At 49.4% G+C, this 17,406-nt stretch overlaps 7 protein-coding genes across 7 annotated transcripts; 5 read left to right on the forward strand and 2 right to left on the reverse strand.

The window, feature by feature from the left end:
- Positions 1 to 1,667: 1,667 nt before the first annotated feature.
- On the forward strand, positions 1,668 to 4,285 carry V1513DRAFT_458226 (putative phosphatase regulatory subunit-domain-containing protein; the record flags this gene model as incomplete). Its single annotated transcript, XM_066899679.1, has 2 exons — positions 1,668 to 3,962; positions 4,019 to 4,285. The coding sequence occupies 2 exons, from the start codon at positions 1,668 to 1,670 to the stop codon at positions 4,283 to 4,285; spliced, it is 2,562 nt and encodes an 853-aa protein (XP_066753813.1).
- A 2,088-nt stretch (positions 4,286 to 6,373) lies between these two features.
- On the forward strand, positions 6,374 to 7,654 carry V1513DRAFT_443540 (HAD-like domain-containing protein). The gene has a single exon (XM_066897829.1). The coding sequence runs from the start codon at positions 6,611 to 6,613 to the stop codon at positions 7,235 to 7,237; it is 627 nt and encodes a 208-aa protein (XP_066753814.1). The 5' UTR covers positions 6,374 to 6,610; the 3' UTR covers positions 7,238 to 7,654.
- A 3,050-nt stretch (positions 7,655 to 10,704) lies between these two features.
- V1513DRAFT_443546 (ammonium transporter AmtB-like domain-containing protein) lies at positions 10,705 to 12,561 on the forward strand. The gene is made up of 2 exons (XM_066897830.1): positions 10,705 to 10,952; positions 11,019 to 12,561. The coding sequence occupies exons 1-2, from the start codon at positions 10,712 to 10,714 to the stop codon at positions 12,383 to 12,385; spliced, it is 1,608 nt and encodes a 535-aa protein (XP_066753815.1). The 5' UTR covers positions 10,705 to 10,711; the 3' UTR covers positions 12,386 to 12,561.
- A 51-nt stretch (positions 12,562 to 12,612) lies between these two features.
- Positions 12,613 to 13,599, forward strand: V1513DRAFT_443548 (uncharacterized protein). The gene has a single exon (XM_066897831.1). It carries the CDS (start codon positions 12,745 to 12,747, stop codon positions 13,546 to 13,548), a length of 804 nt encoding a protein of 267 aa, XP_066753816.1. The 5' UTR covers positions 12,613 to 12,744; the 3' UTR covers positions 13,549 to 13,599.
- On the reverse strand, positions 13,478 to 14,492 carry V1513DRAFT_443550 (mediator of RNA polymerase II transcription complex subunit 8-domain-containing protein). Its single transcript, XM_066897832.1, has 2 exons — positions 14,295 to 14,492; positions 13,478 to 14,238 (listed from the first exon to the last, which is right to left on the reverse strand). Exons 1-2 carry the CDS (start codon positions 14,391 to 14,393, stop codon positions 13,597 to 13,599), a joined length of 741 nt encoding a protein of 246 aa, XP_066753817.1. The 5' UTR covers positions 14,394 to 14,492; the 3' UTR covers positions 13,478 to 13,596.
- On the forward strand, positions 14,457 to 15,487 carry V1513DRAFT_443555 (HSP20-like chaperone). Its single transcript, XM_066897833.1, has 4 exons — positions 14,457 to 14,650; positions 14,748 to 15,115; positions 15,173 to 15,263; positions 15,315 to 15,487. The coding sequence occupies exons 1-4, from the start codon at positions 14,575 to 14,577 to the stop codon at positions 15,344 to 15,346; spliced, it is 567 nt and encodes a 188-aa protein (XP_066753818.1). The 5' UTR covers positions 14,457 to 14,574; the 3' UTR covers positions 15,347 to 15,487.
- Positions 15,427 to 16,963, reverse strand: V1513DRAFT_443557 (uncharacterized protein). Its single transcript, XM_066897834.1, has one exon. The coding sequence runs from the start codon at positions 16,614 to 16,616 to the stop codon at positions 15,504 to 15,506; it is 1,113 nt and encodes a 370-aa protein (XP_066753819.1). The 5' UTR covers positions 16,617 to 16,963; the 3' UTR covers positions 15,427 to 15,503.
- Positions 16,964 to 17,406: the final 443 nt, after the last annotated feature.

The following is a 17,406-nucleotide window of genomic DNA, read 5'->3' on the forward strand; positions in this document are numbered from 1 at the left end:
CATGCTGATGATCTCCGCTTAACGATCAAGCGAATAACAGCACAAATATCAATGACGAAATGCATCTCGTGCATTCCAAATTCGGATGTGGTTAGTGCGTGTGCACCACCAAATCCAACTCAATCTCGGGACTCGAAAAAGTGGGGGAGCGATGATCTGCAAAAAGATCGTCGTCGACGCAATAGATTAATCTTCACGTAAGATGATTAGCGCCACGAAAGTGGGGTTGAGTGCAAGAAGTCCTTGGCCATACGATGATGACAGTCCGGAATCACCTTGACAGAAGCTAACCAGCGATTGCTTTTGCGAGTGTAGGTTGGAATAGCTAGTTGGTGGCGTGTATATCGTCGGGTCAGCGATGAGATTAAGATAGCATAGACTCTAACAACGACTAACGTAGCAGTAAACGCACCGCTTACAATAAGACCGACGGACTCGTTCTTAATCTTTCGTAACGAAATGGCCATGTGAAACGCCTTAGGAAATATGAGTACGAAACTCAACAGACCCTGGTCGAAAGTCTGCAGATCCCAGGGGCGACATCGTCCACGTTTGGTCCAGCACTGTGACTGCGGGGCGAAAAATTTTCAAGTGACATCCAAAACACAACCCTACATTATTATAAACCTGGAGAACAATAATTTGGCGGGGGCATCCAAGAAAGTTGTCTACAAAACTCAGTAGATATGAATGGGGCAGAAAAGTCATTAACTTTTTGGTCACTGGTGCTAAGAATGACGAGGAGGAAACCTGGGTAAGGGGAAGAGCTCTGGCTATGAAGTGAACTTGTAAGCCGTTGTTCTGTTGAGACTGGCCAGAGTTCGAATATTTGGAAGTGAGTCGCCCTGCGTGACTCGGGAAGGACCATGCGATTGCTAACGTTTGGTGCTTTTTTTCCGCGTCGCGTGCTAACTTCCCATCCTGGCCATCAGGCGTAGAGTCGAAAAGGTTTTGTCGGTCCTCGTTGAGCCGTATTGGCCTATCGAAACAGAACAGAACAGTTCACTGGTCATCCCTACCGTCGTTCATCTCTGCGTCCAAGCGACCAACGACGATGATCAGCGTATGGTCCGATAGTGAGTTCAATCAAAACTTACCCGCACTCCCGGGATTTGCCTCCTGCGTGAAGGTTCTGGCCGGAGCGCGAACCTTCGAGTGCACCGCCTCGACGTAGGGTTTGTTTGCGCCATTTTTTTTCGATGAGTCTGTTGCATTTTTTGGTCTGTTGGGCAGTATGCTGTTATCGTCCTCACATTGTAGAACTTTGGGGTTTTAGTGCCTTGGCGATAGAAGGCTGGCATGACCTTGGCTTTGAACAGCGTCGGATCTGAGTCTCTGGCTTGTCGGGTTCGTGACAGATGATGATCGCGTATGGCGATAAGCGGCAAAAAAGATGTGTCGAAGTCGCGTGTCGCGCGACAATCGGTGAGTGGCGCCTTAAACAAGCGGAACACCGCCACTGTGGCTCGCAGAGGTACCTATCAAGCCCGAAAAACCTCCCCAGTCGGTCTCGTGCGGCGCATACCCTAACCACCATTCTTAGCACTCACCGCCATCGCCGTTTTCCTCCTCCCTGCTCTCTCCCTTCTTACCTCTGTCTCCTTGTGTGCCAAAGACCCGATCCGTCTCGCCGAGGTCGTGTGCTAACCCGCACTCCAAATATTCTGATGCCTTACACGCCACCGGCAACTTCGCCCGTGGTGTCTGTGTCGCCTGGTGCGCTTCAGACCCACGGTGGCCAACACTCCCAAAATCAGCCACCACCCAATACCGACCTTCTACCGCCTTCATTGCATTTGCAGAATTCCTCGTCGACAGTTTTCTATCTCAACGGGCCCGGCGCAGTGCCACGCTCAGCATCCTTCTTGCGCAAGCAGCCACGATCGTCGCCTCAGAAGCCCTATTACTACACGCAGCAAAATAGCCGGAAGTTCACGGATTCCACTGTAGCAGATGCAAGCGCCGCTCTTAACGAGCCACCTGCCTCCCCATCAAGATCCCCGGATAAACAAAGGTTATCTCACTCCAATAATCCATCATCTAAGCCGTCGGCGAAGCATATCGAGTCCTCCGATGCCGATGATGAGGACGAAGACTCGTCTGCTAACGGTTCGTCAACTACGTCGTCGCCGACGTCTACCGACGACGATGAAATAGAAGATAATGACGAGGACGCGGCCACCATCGTCGCTGGCCGACCATCACGGCGAATCAAGAACCTTGCCGCCTTACAGGAGGCTATGATGCACATGCCTCCTCAACGACGACAGGTTTCCCCTAGCAGAACAACGGAGTCCGATTCAGCGCTGCCTGTGATCATGTCGTCCAAGTCCATGCTCGACTTGCGAGTCAACTCGTCCGCGGTCGATGACACAGACTTGGACGGCCATCCAGCTCCGCGAATGGTGAGAAAGAAATCTGGTGAACTGGTTAAGCCTTCGCTCAAGTCTCCGCGGCCGTCGTCAGTTCCATCAACGCCGACATATCCGAAGAATGTGCATTTTGATACACACCTAGAGCATGTACGGCATTTCTTGCAAGCAGAGCGCCCGGCTGCTGTCTCCAACGAAAGTTCGCCGGCGGATGCGAAAGACGACGATTTTTTCCCATGGCTGCCACGCTCACTGCATCGCCGTAATGCCGGCGATGAAGATGATGACAGCGACTCGATGCCGGAACGAAGCCCCAGTCCGTCTACGTTATACGATTGGGAGCTTGTGCTTCCTAATTTTCCGGAACGTCCAAACGAAAATGCAGTTGTTTTCGTCGAACGAGTTTTCTTATCAGCCGATCAGCGTTCCCTACTGGGCCATGTGGCTGTGAAGAATCTCGCGTTCACAAAGTGGGTTGCAGCAAAGTTTACAGTGGATTACTGGAAGACCGTATCCGAGGTCGGAGCCGATTTCACGGACGTCCTGCCCGGTCGCTTGCCTCGACCCCCGCAAGGCTATGATCGCTTCACTTTCTCTATCCAGTTGCAAGACTTTTCAAAGCTCGAACACAAGACATTGTTCTTCTGTGTGCGGTACAACGTCAACGGACAAGAGTACTGGGACAGCAACAACTCTCGCAACTACCAGGTTGAATTCAAGCGAAAATTGAAACGAAGCATCCAGCAACCTACGCGCGAATATCAAATGTACGATCGATACGAGCGGCGATCATCGGACTCTGCTATAGAAGGGTCGTCTTCTGTTGGATATCCGTCCACCGACAGCGCGATTGGCTCCATTCCTGCATCTTTTTTGTCGTCAACCAGCTTACCACCTCCTCCATTCGCGGGCTCCTCGTCATCGAGTGTATTTTCACGACCAGCACCTGTATTCACGTCTACTTCTCAAAACAAGCCTCCTAGACCAGACCCTCTAGACTACTCTTTCGATTCATACTATACATCCCAAAAGGCAACATCCTCATCTCCTGATCCTCGTGGATTGACCACCTTCTCTGAGCCGTCGCTTTCCTCCAAAATCAAGACTTCCCGGCCGCCAACGCCTGTCGAGCTAGTTCCGCCTGTTGGTCGTCCGTTCACATCTCGTTATGACTTTCGCGCATCGTTGAACGCGGTGTTTACGTCGTCATCGCCCAGTTCCAACTCGACTTCCAGCTCCTCTTCATTTGACACTATTGTCGCCTCAACACCGCACAATCGAACCACCAACGGTAAACGAGGCTTCTCGTTCGGCGCGGGGCGATATAATGTTATTAACAACGTCTCCAATTCGAACAGTCCGAATGTGTCCCCGCATGATACGGGCTCGCCGATGTCAGACATGCCGGCTGTTATGAAGAATGGAATCGGGCGCGGGTCAGGTCCGTCATCTGAAGATTTGCGACATGTCAATGACCAGCTTGCCGGAATGGGGTTGGATGGAAGCGATAGCACGCCGGGTCGAATTGTACAAGAGAAGCCGGCTATAGATTCGACGTCGTATCAGGTGTTTTTGGATAACTACTGTTTTGTAAGTTGCGTCTGTGATCAAACTTAGGTTAGTCAAGCAAGGTTAATGCCGTCCAGTTCCAAGGTCCACAGCGCGCCGCAACGTCTTCTTCGTCATCGTTATCACCAGTCCATCCAACTATTGTCAGCTCTTTTGCCCAATCAGCACCGCAAAGCAATGTGCATCCAATGACTTCCGCGCGATTCTACCTCGGGGCTGTGCAATCTGGGTCGCCCTCGCCTTCGCCGTCGCCGGAGAATGAGTCATCATACGAGCCACCGGTCATGGCTATTTCTCGAGAGTCTTTGCCAGAACCTGCTGCATCGACGCCGACTGCGGTGTGAATTGGAAATAGAGAAATGCATATTGTTGTCAAAAGAGCGGAGTTTTTATTAACATTGGGCTTTTGATTTGCATAAGATCATACACTAATTATGCATATTGTCTTTGCCGTCTTTTGAAGGTTTCACTGTTGCGTGCTGTTTTCGCTTGTTTCATTTATACAGGATTAGAGTTGGTTTTTATGTGACATTTGTTAGCTGGACGGCGAAAAATTTGGCGCGTTATGGGTAAGATTATAGTAATGCGTAGTATAGAATGGTACAGAAGGACAGGATGGTTTGTATGGCCGAGCAGCGGTCATGGAATTTGAAGGCGATGGATGGTAGGAAGTCTGGTTGCGGCGAAAAAGATATGGAGTTGGTTTGTTCATTCATTTACTAAAAAATTGCATTCGTTTTTTGTGTTTGACATTTTTTGTTACGGTTTGTGTTTGTGGTTGCACGCTCTTTTATTGTCTGATGCATTGCAGGGTGGGCGCAGAAGTGTAAGATTCGATTTAATTTGATTGATGAGATTTTTTGCGTTGTGTTTGATGATCTATTGATTCCTCGTCGAATGAAGAGGAGGAATAATGGCACTTTGCTTGACACTACAATAGTTTATGATTCTATGACGTTTTTCTCACTGCTCTTTGTTTTTTTTTTTGTTCTCTATATCTTATCAACCAGTTGGTATTTCGATATTGCACTGTATTATAAATATTGTAATGAAAATTGATACTCGTCGTCTTAAGCAAGGATATATTTGTTTAAACAGTAGTTAGTTTGAGAAAAAACTAATGGGCTTAGCGACGGCAGGTAAGAAGATTTTAATAAGCCGCTTCGAAACGTAAATGAGCACATGCCTCCGGCTGATCTGAAACCCCAAAAAAAAAAAAAAAAGAAAAGAAAAGATTAGTTATTAGTTAACAAATTATAATAAAACTTATAGCACCATAAAACGTCACCAAAAATTGAAAATATGAAGGTCCGAATTTGTGATATTGGATTAAATGACGGACATTATACTTTTAAATTATTCGGTTAATGTATTCCATAAAAATGATAATTTCTACTAATAACTTATGATACTTTAAATTTATTTTATTCACAGAGAATTGGTTATGTCCAAAAGTAGGCAGCAGATTCGTCACTGGGGACCGGGGAAGTCGACACAAACTGCAGTAAATCATAAACTCTATCTTTGGGGAGGGGGAGACCCAAATTATTTAGTTGGGGGGGGACCCGAAATTCACTTAGGCGAGTTCCAAGTTCCAACACGTTGGCTCCAAACAAGGACCAAAAACCAATGAACTGAACTATCGAGACCCCGCTTCGATTTCAAACTCCAATTCTACAAAAATCGATCGATCTCTGCAGAAAGAAAATTTTCTGGACTCTTGCGCCGTCTCGGTTAACGTTTTAGGTGCTAGGAGCTTGGTATTAGTTGCTTAGAAATAAATTTTTCATTCGGCATAGATTCACAATCGAGGATTGCTCAAGACCAATCGAATCTGCTGTTACAAATTCCAAATATATTCATGAGAATTTCCAGAAAGTATGTCTAGTGTGCCAAAGCGTTGAATAGATTTATAGTTGTACATATCGTTATAATGAAGAAAGTAGTTTGAGAAGACCTCACCACAAAACAAAACAAAAGTAAACGTTTCGTGCACTGTACTTTTGGAGTTATGGAATATTTCGTATTCTACTATTTTCTATTGCGCAGCGAAGGAGTGTTATCGGACGTAGCCCGATAACTGCCTCATTTAAGAACTACAATATCTGGGCGAGCGACTAGCCGCACGCTGATAGAATGGTGGGAATACGCAGTTGTCACCGACGCTGTGTCGCCAGTCTCAGAGCACATTGACTGTGACTGTGACTGTATTACATTAAATGCTGGACATTCTCTTCTCGTCATCGCAAACGACACCCAGCGTGCGAACTTGTAATTCCCATTTCTAGTAGTAGTTGCGAAGTTTACTGAACATGTAACTGGAGCGAGCGTTAGATGCAGACAGCCGCAGGACAATCCGAATCCGGTAGTCATCCCGCAGGGGCGGCGTCCTATATAGAGCAACGTGGCAGGTTGTCAGTTCTTCGATGTTTACTCGGCGAACTGTAGGATTATCCTCGACGAGAAAACCAATAGTCTAGAGGATTGTTTTAAGCGGACGCGAAGAAGATTAGATACACTATGACGGTTACGCATGAGTATCCGGTTTCCGTCCGCACGCATACAATATTGTTCGATTTGGATGGGACACTAGTCGATTCAACTGAAGCGATTGTCGCGCACTGGACTCGGTAAGCCGCATATTATAATCATCAACTGCCAGTGTGCTCATGCCCCAACACGACAGGTTCGGCCATGAGAATAATATCCCACCGGAGCGCATCCTTGCCACGTCGCATGGCAGAAGACTAATCGACACATTACTAGAACACACGCCGCACCTCGCGTCCGACACGATAGCCTACGAGTTGGAATCAAGGGTGCCCAAAGAGTTCGGGGACAGATGCAAGAGCATTCGCGGCGCAATTGAGCTCCTGCAGCGACTGGACAAGATCTTCCCCGGCGACAGACGGTGGGGTATTGTCACGAGCGGGACGTATTCGCTGGCGTCGCAATGGCTCGATATGTTCGGAGTGCCGACTCCAGAAGTGTTTATCACGGCTGAGAAAGTCTGCAGGGGCAAGCCTGATCCCGAAGGCTATCTTCTTGGCCGCACATTGTTGTCTGGCGACAACGGTGGTGCAAGGAAGAAGACGATAGTTTTCGAGGACGCGCCAGCGGGGATTAGAGCTGGCAAGGCTGCGGGCGCGGTTGTAATTGGGATCGTGAGCACGCATTCGAAGGGAGAGGTCCTTGATGCTGGCGCAGACTTTGTCGTGACGGATTTAGGGGACATTGAAGTTGTCCGAGAGGGAGACAGTGACGAGTTTGTCATTCGAGTATTGCAGGAGGCGTAAGACTGCTGTATGAGAGAATGAATAGATGCTATTCAACCACAGATCATGTCGTGTCAACCGACACACTCGGACTTTGTGTGCAACAATCCTTGCACGTGCAAGGTAGGAGCGTTACTGTAATGCTCTTTCAGTACTTGTGATCCATAGTGAAGTAATAGTGGCAGTTTACTAAGAATCGCGCATGATCCTACGGTCTGATGACCACGCTGAATACTAAATTCGGACATGCCGAGAAAATCTATTCATATTTGCAGTCGAGTGTAGACATCTGCAAAGCCACTAGAGAAAATTTTCTGCGCAGTCTGGATGGCCTCGTGCGGCGTCGGCGGGGAGGGACCCGATAAGCTGTTTGGTGAGCCGCTGGTGAGCCGCTGGTGAGCCGCTGGTGAGCCGCTGGTGAGCCGCTGGTGAGCCGCTATAAAAAACTTTTCTTTGACGGGGGAGTTTGCCAATAATAAATACGAATATAATGTTGTCAACATGACGGCCGGGCAGCGTAGCAGGTCTTACTCTTTAATTTGATGTAGGTCCTGAAGTATTGATGGCTCACAGATCTAAAATAGGGTTGGCAGGCGGGGCCGAGACAGCGCGAAACCTTCTGCGGTGCCAACTGAGCCGGGCATCACCGCTTCGCGTCGGGTACTGAACGAATTAGTAAGGCTCATGGAGGCGTTCGACGACGCATTCCAATGGTCCCGCTTACGTCGCATCAAAGGCGGGGGTTATTTCTAAATCGAGCTATATACGATTGGTATTGGCTTGGTTCATAGGTTCGCTAGGGAGCAATATTACCAATTTCCAATATCATCTAAGTTGACAAGCGACAGCAGCGAGAGATCATCTGACAGTTTATCTCATTGTCGTCCATCGCGATGATAATCGTGAACGGGATCTACTACGCCAAGGTCCGATGACGATGCGCATTCATGTGACAGTTGTCGGTCCAGCAAAGGCATGTGCCAGCGCAGAACTGATTGCTACTGATCGAGCTTCTCCTGGATGTGAGACGATCAGCAGCTCGCGAACAAACTGCATTCTGTCCATGCAAATTTGTCACGACTCTCCATTACCGACTTCAGCCAGACTAGTGAATCGTCGGCAGCGCAAAAATTTCTCGTCCTCCTGCAACGCTGCCCAAAACAACGCAAGTCAATATTGTAGTAATAACTGTTTGCTGCCAGTGTGTGCACCAGGCCAAGATTTCCAAGGTTTTTGTAGTAATATTGTTGCCTCGTACAGTGAGTGGCGTGATCTACTGTACATGTCGATTCCTACTAACTTTTGTATGATAGGCCGAGTCTTCGAGAAAGCCTGTAAGAAAAGCGCACTTGAGCATCTCGTAGTCGAAGCCAAGGTCTTGGCTTGACCCACAGCGAGCAAATCCGTCGAGGATTTAAGGGCAAGGGTATCTTGAGAATAGGGATAGTCGATATCGGTTTTAATTATTTGTTGTGGCATTGATACACATGCTAATCACTCACCACAGCTATCCATCACCATCGCAGATCCAAGCGGGATTGCAATAAAATCCAAATTCGCGGTTTGGCTGTGCGCTTTACACATTAGTAAAGAGAAGGCAGAAGTAGGTGCTCACATATAAACCGGGACTTTTAAGGGTCAAAGTCAAAATGGATGGAATCTTACTTTGTTTAGAATAAGGTTTGACATTTTGTGTTTCCAAAAACGCCACAGCATATCTAAAGTTTTGTTGGAACGCAAAGAAATCTGAAACTGTAAACTTTGTTGTCCTCGGACGAGTATATCGATCACAATAATACGTACCTGACTCACAGATCACAAAGCACTCTCAATCTAATAAGCCGAAATTGTTTTATGGTGTATGGTTTGCATGAATACGAAAGACGAATTAAAAATCGAAAGTGGATGTGGTATTATTCTTGCTCGCTATCGGTAGTCGCACATTTAACACTTTGCATACAACAAAGACGCTGCGGGTCGCCCGCAAGGCCTGCCAAGGCACACCAGACGAAGATTAACGATTGTGGAGCCATTAATCGCCCTCCCCCGTCTGTTCCAGTAGTCACGCTACTGGACAGTCCATACAGATTGCAAGGAAGCAGAACTAACGCGCGGCGTCCAGAGGGAGGCGAGAGAACTTACCGCTACGAAGAAGGTTGGACACACCGCTAAAACCAATACACTATTGAGGAGAAGAATTAAAAGTATGAGGGCAGCCACACTTAATTTATAATCGCAGTTAATTTACGGAATTGGGCATGAGGAGGCCGCTATAGAGGCCTCCTGGCGCCTAAGGTGTGCAGCCTTCTTATTCTTGATAGATCGACACTCTTTGTGCCTCGGCGTACCTCACATTGCGATTTTATGTGTTGTGAACGCAACTAGAATTGCAAAATGCGACATCTTCGATAAATTCGGATTATCATTTTTAAATAAAGCAGCCGTCAGCTCGATACTCAATGATCCAAGTTCTTGGACTCCCCGCTCAGATCAGTCCGTCCAGACTTTGACACTCCCCACTCAAAGCCCGACCATTCTATCGTCTGCTACGTAGTAGCGTGTGCGATCCAATACGATCCTGCAAATCGGCGTACGCATGCTGCGCGACAGCAAACGGCATCTCACCTCCCTCATCGCGACTCTCAATAAGCTCGGTGGCGCTCCGTTGGCGTAGTTAAAAATATACGCCTCGTCGCCAATCAGTGCTCGTCCATCACGACACTAGATGCCGCAGCGTCAGGGTCCCTCCAGTCCACAATTTACATATTGCCTATTTCAACATCCCCTTCAATCATGATGGATGCGTTGCGTTGCAGCGAATATGACAATCGCAAATCGCAATAGCGCACTTATCTCGATCGTCGATTAGGGTTTCACTGGGTGATATGATAAGAGGCCGGTAAAACCTGCGTGAGTCCGTCGTCTGTTTTGGCCACTGCTATCTAAAGTTTTTCATAGTACACGCCGGTAGCCCCCAACAGCAATCCAGACTGACACGCGGAACCAAAGTTCCGGAGACGATATTTCAAAAACATATTCGCCGAGGCTAAACTGCCAAAGCGAAGACGGATGAACCCACCAATTTGCCTCGGATGCATGGGATCACATCAATGCCGGCTGGTCATTCACGGACGAAGCAACTGTAAGTCCGAGTTCATTCATTTGTCGGATGAACTCGGACTTGATCGGGATTGGCCTGATAGTTAGCGACTACAACCTGTTGTGATTTGTGATTAAGATGATTACCACAGTGTTGTCCGAGTCACAGGTACGGACTGGTACCGAAGTGGGTACGAAAGTAGGGCCAGCTTGCGGCGCAGTTGTGGCGCTTCCGAACAAAAAGTAAGAGTAAAGTCAGTTAACTGTAGACTCAACTCTGTAAATAATGTCCAGTAGGGCCAAGGCCAAGGCCAAGACCGGCCAGATGGCTTTTAGAGCGATAACGAAATTTCTGCTACTGGTTACTGGACTGTACTGAATATGTCGGCCGACCCAATGGTATATAAAGAAAGCAGATCCCCCCAGCAGCCGTTGGCCCTCTCCATTTACGAGCCACCAGGCCAACCAATCCCTGTCTCTACCACTCTTCGTCTTACAATGGCCGAACTTCCCTCTGCAGTCTTCAACGACTCTTCCGCCGACTGGACCTCAGCCGGCGGTGACTCGCGCGATATGGACGTCAACGTCGCATACATAGCTTCCGGCTTCCACCAGGTCTGGATGATGGCTGCCACTGGTATGTTCCCATTTTTAAAGTAGCAGTCGCAACTCTCGGTCCGTTGCCAGTACTAATTTATAATAGCCTTTGTATTCCCCATCATCCCCGGCCTCGGCCTCTTCTACGCTGGTCTGTGCCGACGCAAGTCCGCAACTACACTGCTGTGGCAGTCAATGGGTGTGCTTGGTGTAATATCGTTCCAGTGGTTCTTCTGGGGCTACTCCCTCGCCTACGCTGCAAATGCCAACCCTTTCATCGGCACTCTCACCAACTTTGGCATGAAAAACGTTGTTTCCGTCGCTATAGGCTACCTCCCTGAACCCCTGTTCGCTCTCTACCAGTGCATGTTCGCCATGTGCACCGTCATGATCATGATTGGCGGCGCCTTCGAGCGCGCTCGTCTCCTCCCTTCCATGATCTTTGCGTTCTTCTGGGCCACAATTGTCTATTGCCCCATCGTCTGCTGGACCTGGAACGCCCAGGGCTGGCTCTTCAATCTTCCCGCACTCGACTTCGCCGGCGGTGGTCCTGTCCACATCTCGTCAGGCACTGGTGCTCTTGCCTACGCCCTCATCATCGGCAAGCGTCTCGAACATAACGATCCTAAACGACGGTTCCCCAAGTATGTCCCTCACAACCCCACACTCATCTTTATCGGGACTTGGATGATTTGGTTCGGTTGGTTCGGCTTCAACGGTGGCTCGACTCTCAACGCCAGCGTTCGAACTTCCTACGTCTTGCAGAACACCAATCTTGCCGCCGCCACCGGTGTCATGGGCTGGTCCGCCCTCGACTATCTCTTCTACAGGGGCCGATTCTCCGTCGTCGGTGCTTGTCAGGGCTGTATTGCCGGCCTTGTTGCCATCACCCCAGCCGCCGGTTATGTTCCAGTCTACTTCGCCGCCCTTATCGGTTTCCTCGGCGCTGTCGGCGTCCGCCTGTGTGACAACATTAACAACTGGCTCCGTGTTGATGAAGGTATGGAGGTCTTCAAGCTTCACGCCATCGGCGGAATCATCGGTGCCCTCCTCACCGGTCTTTTCGCTGCCGACTGGGTTTCCTTACTCGACGGCGCCACCGTCGCTTCGGGTTGGGTTGACCACAACTACATCCAGCTGGGTTATCAGCTTGCCGAAGTGTGCGCTATTGTCGGCTACACTTTTGTCGTGTCCGTTGTCCTGCTACTCATTATCGACCACATTCCCGGCTTGAAGTTCCGTGTGCCGGAGAACCAGGAGATCGAGGGACTCGACAAGCACTTGCTTTTCGAAGAAGGCATGGGCGACTACGAGCTGGCAGAGGCTCTCCGTGCAGCTGGCTATCTCAACTCAGGTGGCATGCTAGTCAGCGACGGCATCACTGGCATCGAGTTGCCTGCCCCATCGACTTCGTCTGCAGAGGAGAGCAAGGACAAAGCTGCCGAGGCTTCTGGCCAGATCACCAGTGATTAGTGTTGTTTTCAATGGCTTTGTTGGACAGTCTAGGTGTTTGTATTTCTTTGTTTTAAGTAATTGTTGGACCTACATTTAATAATCTAGCTGTTTGGCTTTATCGGGTATAATATATATCTTCATGTACAGTATTCTTATATCATTATCATTGCAATTTAATCCGTGTTCATAACAAGTCATGTAATACAAATGCGCTATATACTGCGCAACGATTCCTGGCCCAGTGTAGATGGAGCACCATCTGGGCAACCATAATGAGCCGCACATTCTTAGCATCTGGGCCGTCCTTGTTGAAACCGTTGCCGCGAATAGTAGTCCCAGACTCCCAGTCCGACGACCAGGTCAACAGTATCTAAGCAATGTCACTGGCATCAACAATTCAGAAGATGACCCGGTCGCTCCCGGCGCCGGTCGCACAACTTGGTGAATCGATCCTCGGCGACAAATGCTACGACGTGCTGGTCCGCGACGTCAGCTTTCTCACTCCGCCGCCATACCCGTCCGAACTGGCGCCGTGCGCCCAACTCGCACTGAGCAAAATCATCGGCATCGGAATCGTCGTCGCGTCCTCGATAATCAAGCTTCCGCAGATTGCAAAACTCCTGAGCTCGCGCTCGGCCGTAGGAGTCTCGATTGCCGGCACAGCGCTCGAGGCCGCAAGTTACCTCGGCATGCTGTCGTATGCTGTCGGCGCGGGATTCCCATTCAGCACGTACGGCGAGCAGGCGTTTTTGTGGATCCAGGATGTGTCAGTGTTGCTTCTTTTGCTGGTCTACTCTGGCAGATCTGCCATGGCGGTCGGGGTCGTCCCCGTTGTCTTGGGGACGGCATATTACTTGGTCTTGGATGTCCCTGGTCCGTCAATGGCATTCCGGACAACCTTGCAAGCTGTCACAATCCCGCTCAACCTCGCGAGCAAGATTCCGCAGATAATCACAATTTTCAAAAGTAAATCGACCGGACAATTATCCGCAGTGTCGGTGTTTGCGTATATGGCAGGTAGTGTGGCGCGAGTATTTACGACATTGCAGGAAGTGGATGATAAGATTGTGTTGGCAGGTGCGGTCTTGGCTGCCTTGCTTAATGGCGTGCTTGTTGTGCAGATGGTCATGTATTGGGGTGGTGCTACTCCAGCTGCTGACAAGGACAAGAAAAAGAAGTGAGTAATGGAACGTGTTGTACATATACAATTTGGAAGTTTTTTTTGCTCGTTACTTCCTCGTAGGGCCTCTCACACTCGTATTTATGACCACCTTCCGCACCGGCTCATGCACATCAATGCCTTGATAAACATACCTGAGTACCTGCTCCAAACTCACTTCCATATCCCCGTCTCGCCCTCCTCCTCCTCCTCCTCCTCCACCACCATCCAAGATCGCGGCATTGCTACTACTCCCGTCTTTGCGATCACTATCGCCATTACTTATCAGTTCTTCACCAGTAAAAATCCCATCCCACGCGCGGCTTTCGCGTTCATTGTCCACCACCTCGCGCGCGAAGTACCACACATCGTCCGGTACTCTTCGTTTCTTAGTCCCAGCGATCGCGGCAGTGTCACTCGATGCCTGCTGCACCATGGCGCCTTCCTGCGCCCCAGCTTTAATCCACTCGTCAACCTCCGGCTCAACACGTTTCCGCAACAACGTAGTCAGCAATCCTGTTTCCTGCACGACCGGGAACGACGGTAACGGGTACGCGTTTGTTGCGCGGAGCGTGTCGGCGTGCTGGTTCAGCGTGTGAGACAGCGACGCGAGTTGTTTGAGGACCATCGCGAATTGGGAATGGAGCGTGTGCCAGGGCGGGAGCGTTGGTTGTTGGACGAGGGCTTGAAGACGGTTGAGCCAGTGTGTGAGCTAGTTATCAGTTTTAGTGAGTTCATGACAGGAGTAATGGCCGGGGGGAGTGTTACCTGGGACAGACGAAGTCGGACTGATTCAAGAGAGTCGATGGGCACTGACGCCGTGTCCATTGCCGGATCGAGTCTCACTGGTGGTGAGCGTGACGACATCAAAAGCCAAACAAATAATCCGATATTATATAGTGCAGCGGATCCCTTTCGTAATTAGGTGGAATTTTGGCACGCTCAGTGCAGGGCTCCATCCACTGCTTGGAGTTTCTTGAACTTCTCCCAACGCTCGCGAAATTCCCACTGCTTCCATCTACATCATCACACCACAAATTCCCATACAATGGCCGACACCACGAAAGAACCCACCAAAGAAGAAGAGGCCGCCGCCATAGCGAAAGAAAAGGCTGAGCAGGAAGGTATGTTCCCTCCCCCCCTTTTTCCTCCTCTTTTTACCGTTTGTGTACATGCAATCGATCGCCTACTCAGTGCAAAACCACTAATGAAAATCTCAAGCACTACCATACAAATGGTCCCAAGTCATCGAAGAAGTCACAGTCATCATCGACGTTCCACCCGGCACACGCTCGCGTGATCTCATTGTCGACATAAAACGAACCTCTCTCGTCGTCGCACTCAAGAAATCTGCCGACAAGCCATTCATCTCCGGACAGCTGTACTCGGACATCAAAGTCGACGATTCAACCTGGACGCTTGACGATCAGAAGGAAATAACAATTACGCTTGCCAAGATCAATAAGATGGAGTGGTGGCCTCACGTCGTTACTGACGCGCCGAAGATCGACGTAAAGCGGATTCAGCCGGAGAATTCAAAATTAAGTGACTTGGATGATGAGACAAGGAGTATGGTTGAGAAAATGATGGTAGGTTGCTCGTAATATGGTAGAGTGACGAGAATCTTTCTGACGATGGGTCTGTAGTTTGATCAGCAGCAGAAACAGCTTGGAAAGCCGACAAGCGATGAGCTCAAGAAGCAAGACATCCTCAAGAAGTTCCAGGCCCAGCACCCAGGTATGTTTTACTTAATCGACACGCTTTCGAAAACTTGCTAACTTGTTACAGAACTGGACTTTAGCCAAGCCAAATTCAGTTAAAGGCGATGCGATCGACAATCATTGAAATTCATTTTGGAAAAATAAAACGACCTTGAAGTTAATATTTTACGAGCAAGATGCCATAAGTTAGTGTATTAAACGTCAGTCACGACATATAACTCCTAAATCTGTAGTACCCCACACGCTATATGCCAAATCAACTCTCAGAATGGTTCAACGTAGAGCTAACTTCCGGCGACATCTTGAAAAACGCAAGAGTCTTCATCTCCTCGTCTGTAAACACACGTGCACGCTCGTCCTCACCCGTGAGCTCACCAACGACTTCTCGCGCTCGACGTATCAACATCTCCTGCAACGCCGCCGTCTTCTCCTGCATACTACCATGCCGTTTCCATTTCTCTTGCTGATGTAGCATCGCACTCATATTGCGACACTGAATTATCCGCCGCACGCGAAGCATGTCCGCGACAAATTGTGACCCATGCCATGTTCGTATCGTCGCCGCCTCAATCTGCTCAAGCTGTGTGCACCGGCGATCCAGTTGCATGTGGGAGACCGCCGCGAAAATCGTGTCGACATGCCGCCGGTCAGGAAACTTCCGACTTGATGACGGCTCGAATGCGAGCGGTTTTCGTTGCCGACGAGTAGGCAGTGGCGTTATCTCTACCTCCTCATCCTCATCCTTCTCCTCCTCGTCGTCATCGTCGTCGTGGTCGCAGTCTTCGTTGTCTGACAATAATCCCGCGGTCTCAATAATCATTGCGTGATCGAAACGGACGCGCTTGGCGACGCGGTCGTCCAGCAGAGCTTCCTCGATCCCCCGCTCAACGTCGTATTCCGGCCGAGAGCTGCTGAGAAACGAGCACGCAATCTGTAAATACCCCATCATGTGCGCGACAACGTTCGCAACAATATTCCTATCCTCTCCGTCATAGTCGAGGTTGTCCTCTGTACGGCCAGAGCTTCTTGTCACTACCGCCTCGAGCCCGGACTCGGTATCTGTGTTCCCGAGGTGGAATTTAAAAGCTATGACAAACAGCGCGCATACAGCCTCAACTAGCGTCGCTGGCGGTTCTTGAAGATGTGCGGTCGAGACGGTGGTGTCGCTAGTGACCGGTTGACTCTCCACGTCGTCGCTGGTGGTCAAACGATTCCGTAGGACAGTCATGATGCCCAATATTACGTACAAAATATACAAGCGCAAATGAGAAAATGCTGGTATCAACTGTCGGTGTGCAGTATCCAAGAAAAATGATATCGAGGAGCAACAGATGCAGACAGGCTTGGATATCAAGGAAACTACATACATATGTCCAGTTCAGAAATATATACCGCAGCAGGTGTGGCCCACTAATATAGGTGCCATCGGAATTCCTTGTGTCGCTAGTCCTTGTAGCCAGGAACTATTGTTGGCCCGCCGTCTGCCAACCCAAGATCGATGGGATCTACGGTTGCGTCGGTCTTCGTGCGGCGGTGGATATTTGTGTGGTGCGGCTTAAGTAAGTCCTGCGCCGCGCCACGTGGGTTCAGAATCTATGATTAAACGTGTTGACTCCAGACATTGTCACTTTCGGGCCGACGATATGGACAGGAGAGATTTGTCTTTCGCAAAACGATTGGGAAGCGAGTCGCGGACTCCGTAGATGGGCCGCACACACTGAGCGAACGATTGTATCTATGATTCGTCAACATGCACGTTTCCGTCGCTGCCTATTTTCATTTATTAACCGAAGCATTTCCCAGAATTACCTTACTTAATTAGTTACTATGCATCAACTCTATGCTAATATGATTCGGAGCCAGGACACCTGCGTAAGATTGTGATGTCTGACAGTAAGTGCAGTGCTTAAGCCGACACCGACTGAGAGTCAGGTCAGGGATCGATGAAAGTTAACGCAAATCTTGTAGAGATGAACGAACTCGCAGCTGTCGCGTGAAGAAAAGTAGAACCGGGGATCCCAATCGATGGAGACTGCAACTTGGATGGCGCGGATCGGCGCGACCGGCGAGCGCATATTAGCTCGTTTTCCGCGATGAGATAATAAACATGTCAGTGTATGACTTAGATAAGCCAGCAGATGGTGCTTCATTATCAAACT

Source organism: Lipomyces chichibuensis (assembly GCF_038497645.1).
Source record: "Lipomyces chichibuensis strain CBS 12929 unplaced genomic scaffold V1513scaffold_13, whole genome shotgun sequence".
Classification (NCBI taxonomy): Eukaryota; Fungi; Ascomycota; class Lipomycetes; order Lipomycetales; family Lipomycetaceae; genus Lipomyces; species Lipomyces chichibuensis.

Excerpts from the sequence above, each read along its gene's own strand:
- V1513DRAFT_443540 (XM_066897829.1), top strand. The coding sequence starts at position 6,611 with ATGCCCCAACACGACAGGTTCGGCCATGAGAATAATATCCCACCGGAG.
- V1513DRAFT_443546 (XM_066897830.1), top strand. The coding sequence starts at position 10,712 with ATGGTATATAAAGAAAGCAGATCCCCCCAGCAGCCGTTGGCCCTCTCC. Across the intron at positions 10,953-11,018 it reads CTGGATGATGGCTGCCACTG|CCTTTGTATTCCCCATCATC; the intron begins GTATGTTCCCAT and ends AATTTATAATAG.
- V1513DRAFT_443548 (XM_066897831.1), top strand. The coding sequence starts at position 12,745 with ATGTCACTGGCATCAACAATTCAGAAGATGACCCGGTCGCTCCCGGCG.
- V1513DRAFT_443550 (XM_066897832.1), bottom strand. The coding sequence starts at position 14,393 with ATGTCGTCACGCTCACCACCAGTGAGACTCGATCCGGCAATGGACACG. Across the intron at positions 14,239-14,294 it reads TCCGACTTCGTCTGTCCCAG|CTCACACACTGGCTCAACCG; the intron begins GTAACACTCCCC and ends ACTGATAACTAG.
- V1513DRAFT_443555 (XM_066897833.1), top strand. The coding sequence starts at position 14,575 with ATGGCCGACACCACGAAAGAACCCACCAAAGAAGAAGAGGCCGCCGCC. Across the intron at positions 14,651-14,747 it reads AGAAAAGGCTGAGCAGGAAG|CACTACCATACAAATGGTCC; the intron begins GTATGTTCCCTC and ends GAAAATCTCAAG. Across the intron at positions 15,264-15,314 it reads GTTCCAGGCCCAGCACCCAG|AACTGGACTTTAGCCAAGCC; the intron begins GTATGTTTTACT and ends AACTTGTTACAG.
- V1513DRAFT_443557 (XM_066897834.1), bottom strand. The coding sequence starts at position 16,616 with ATGTATGTAGTTTCCTTGATATCCAAGCCTGTCTGCATCTGTTGCTCC.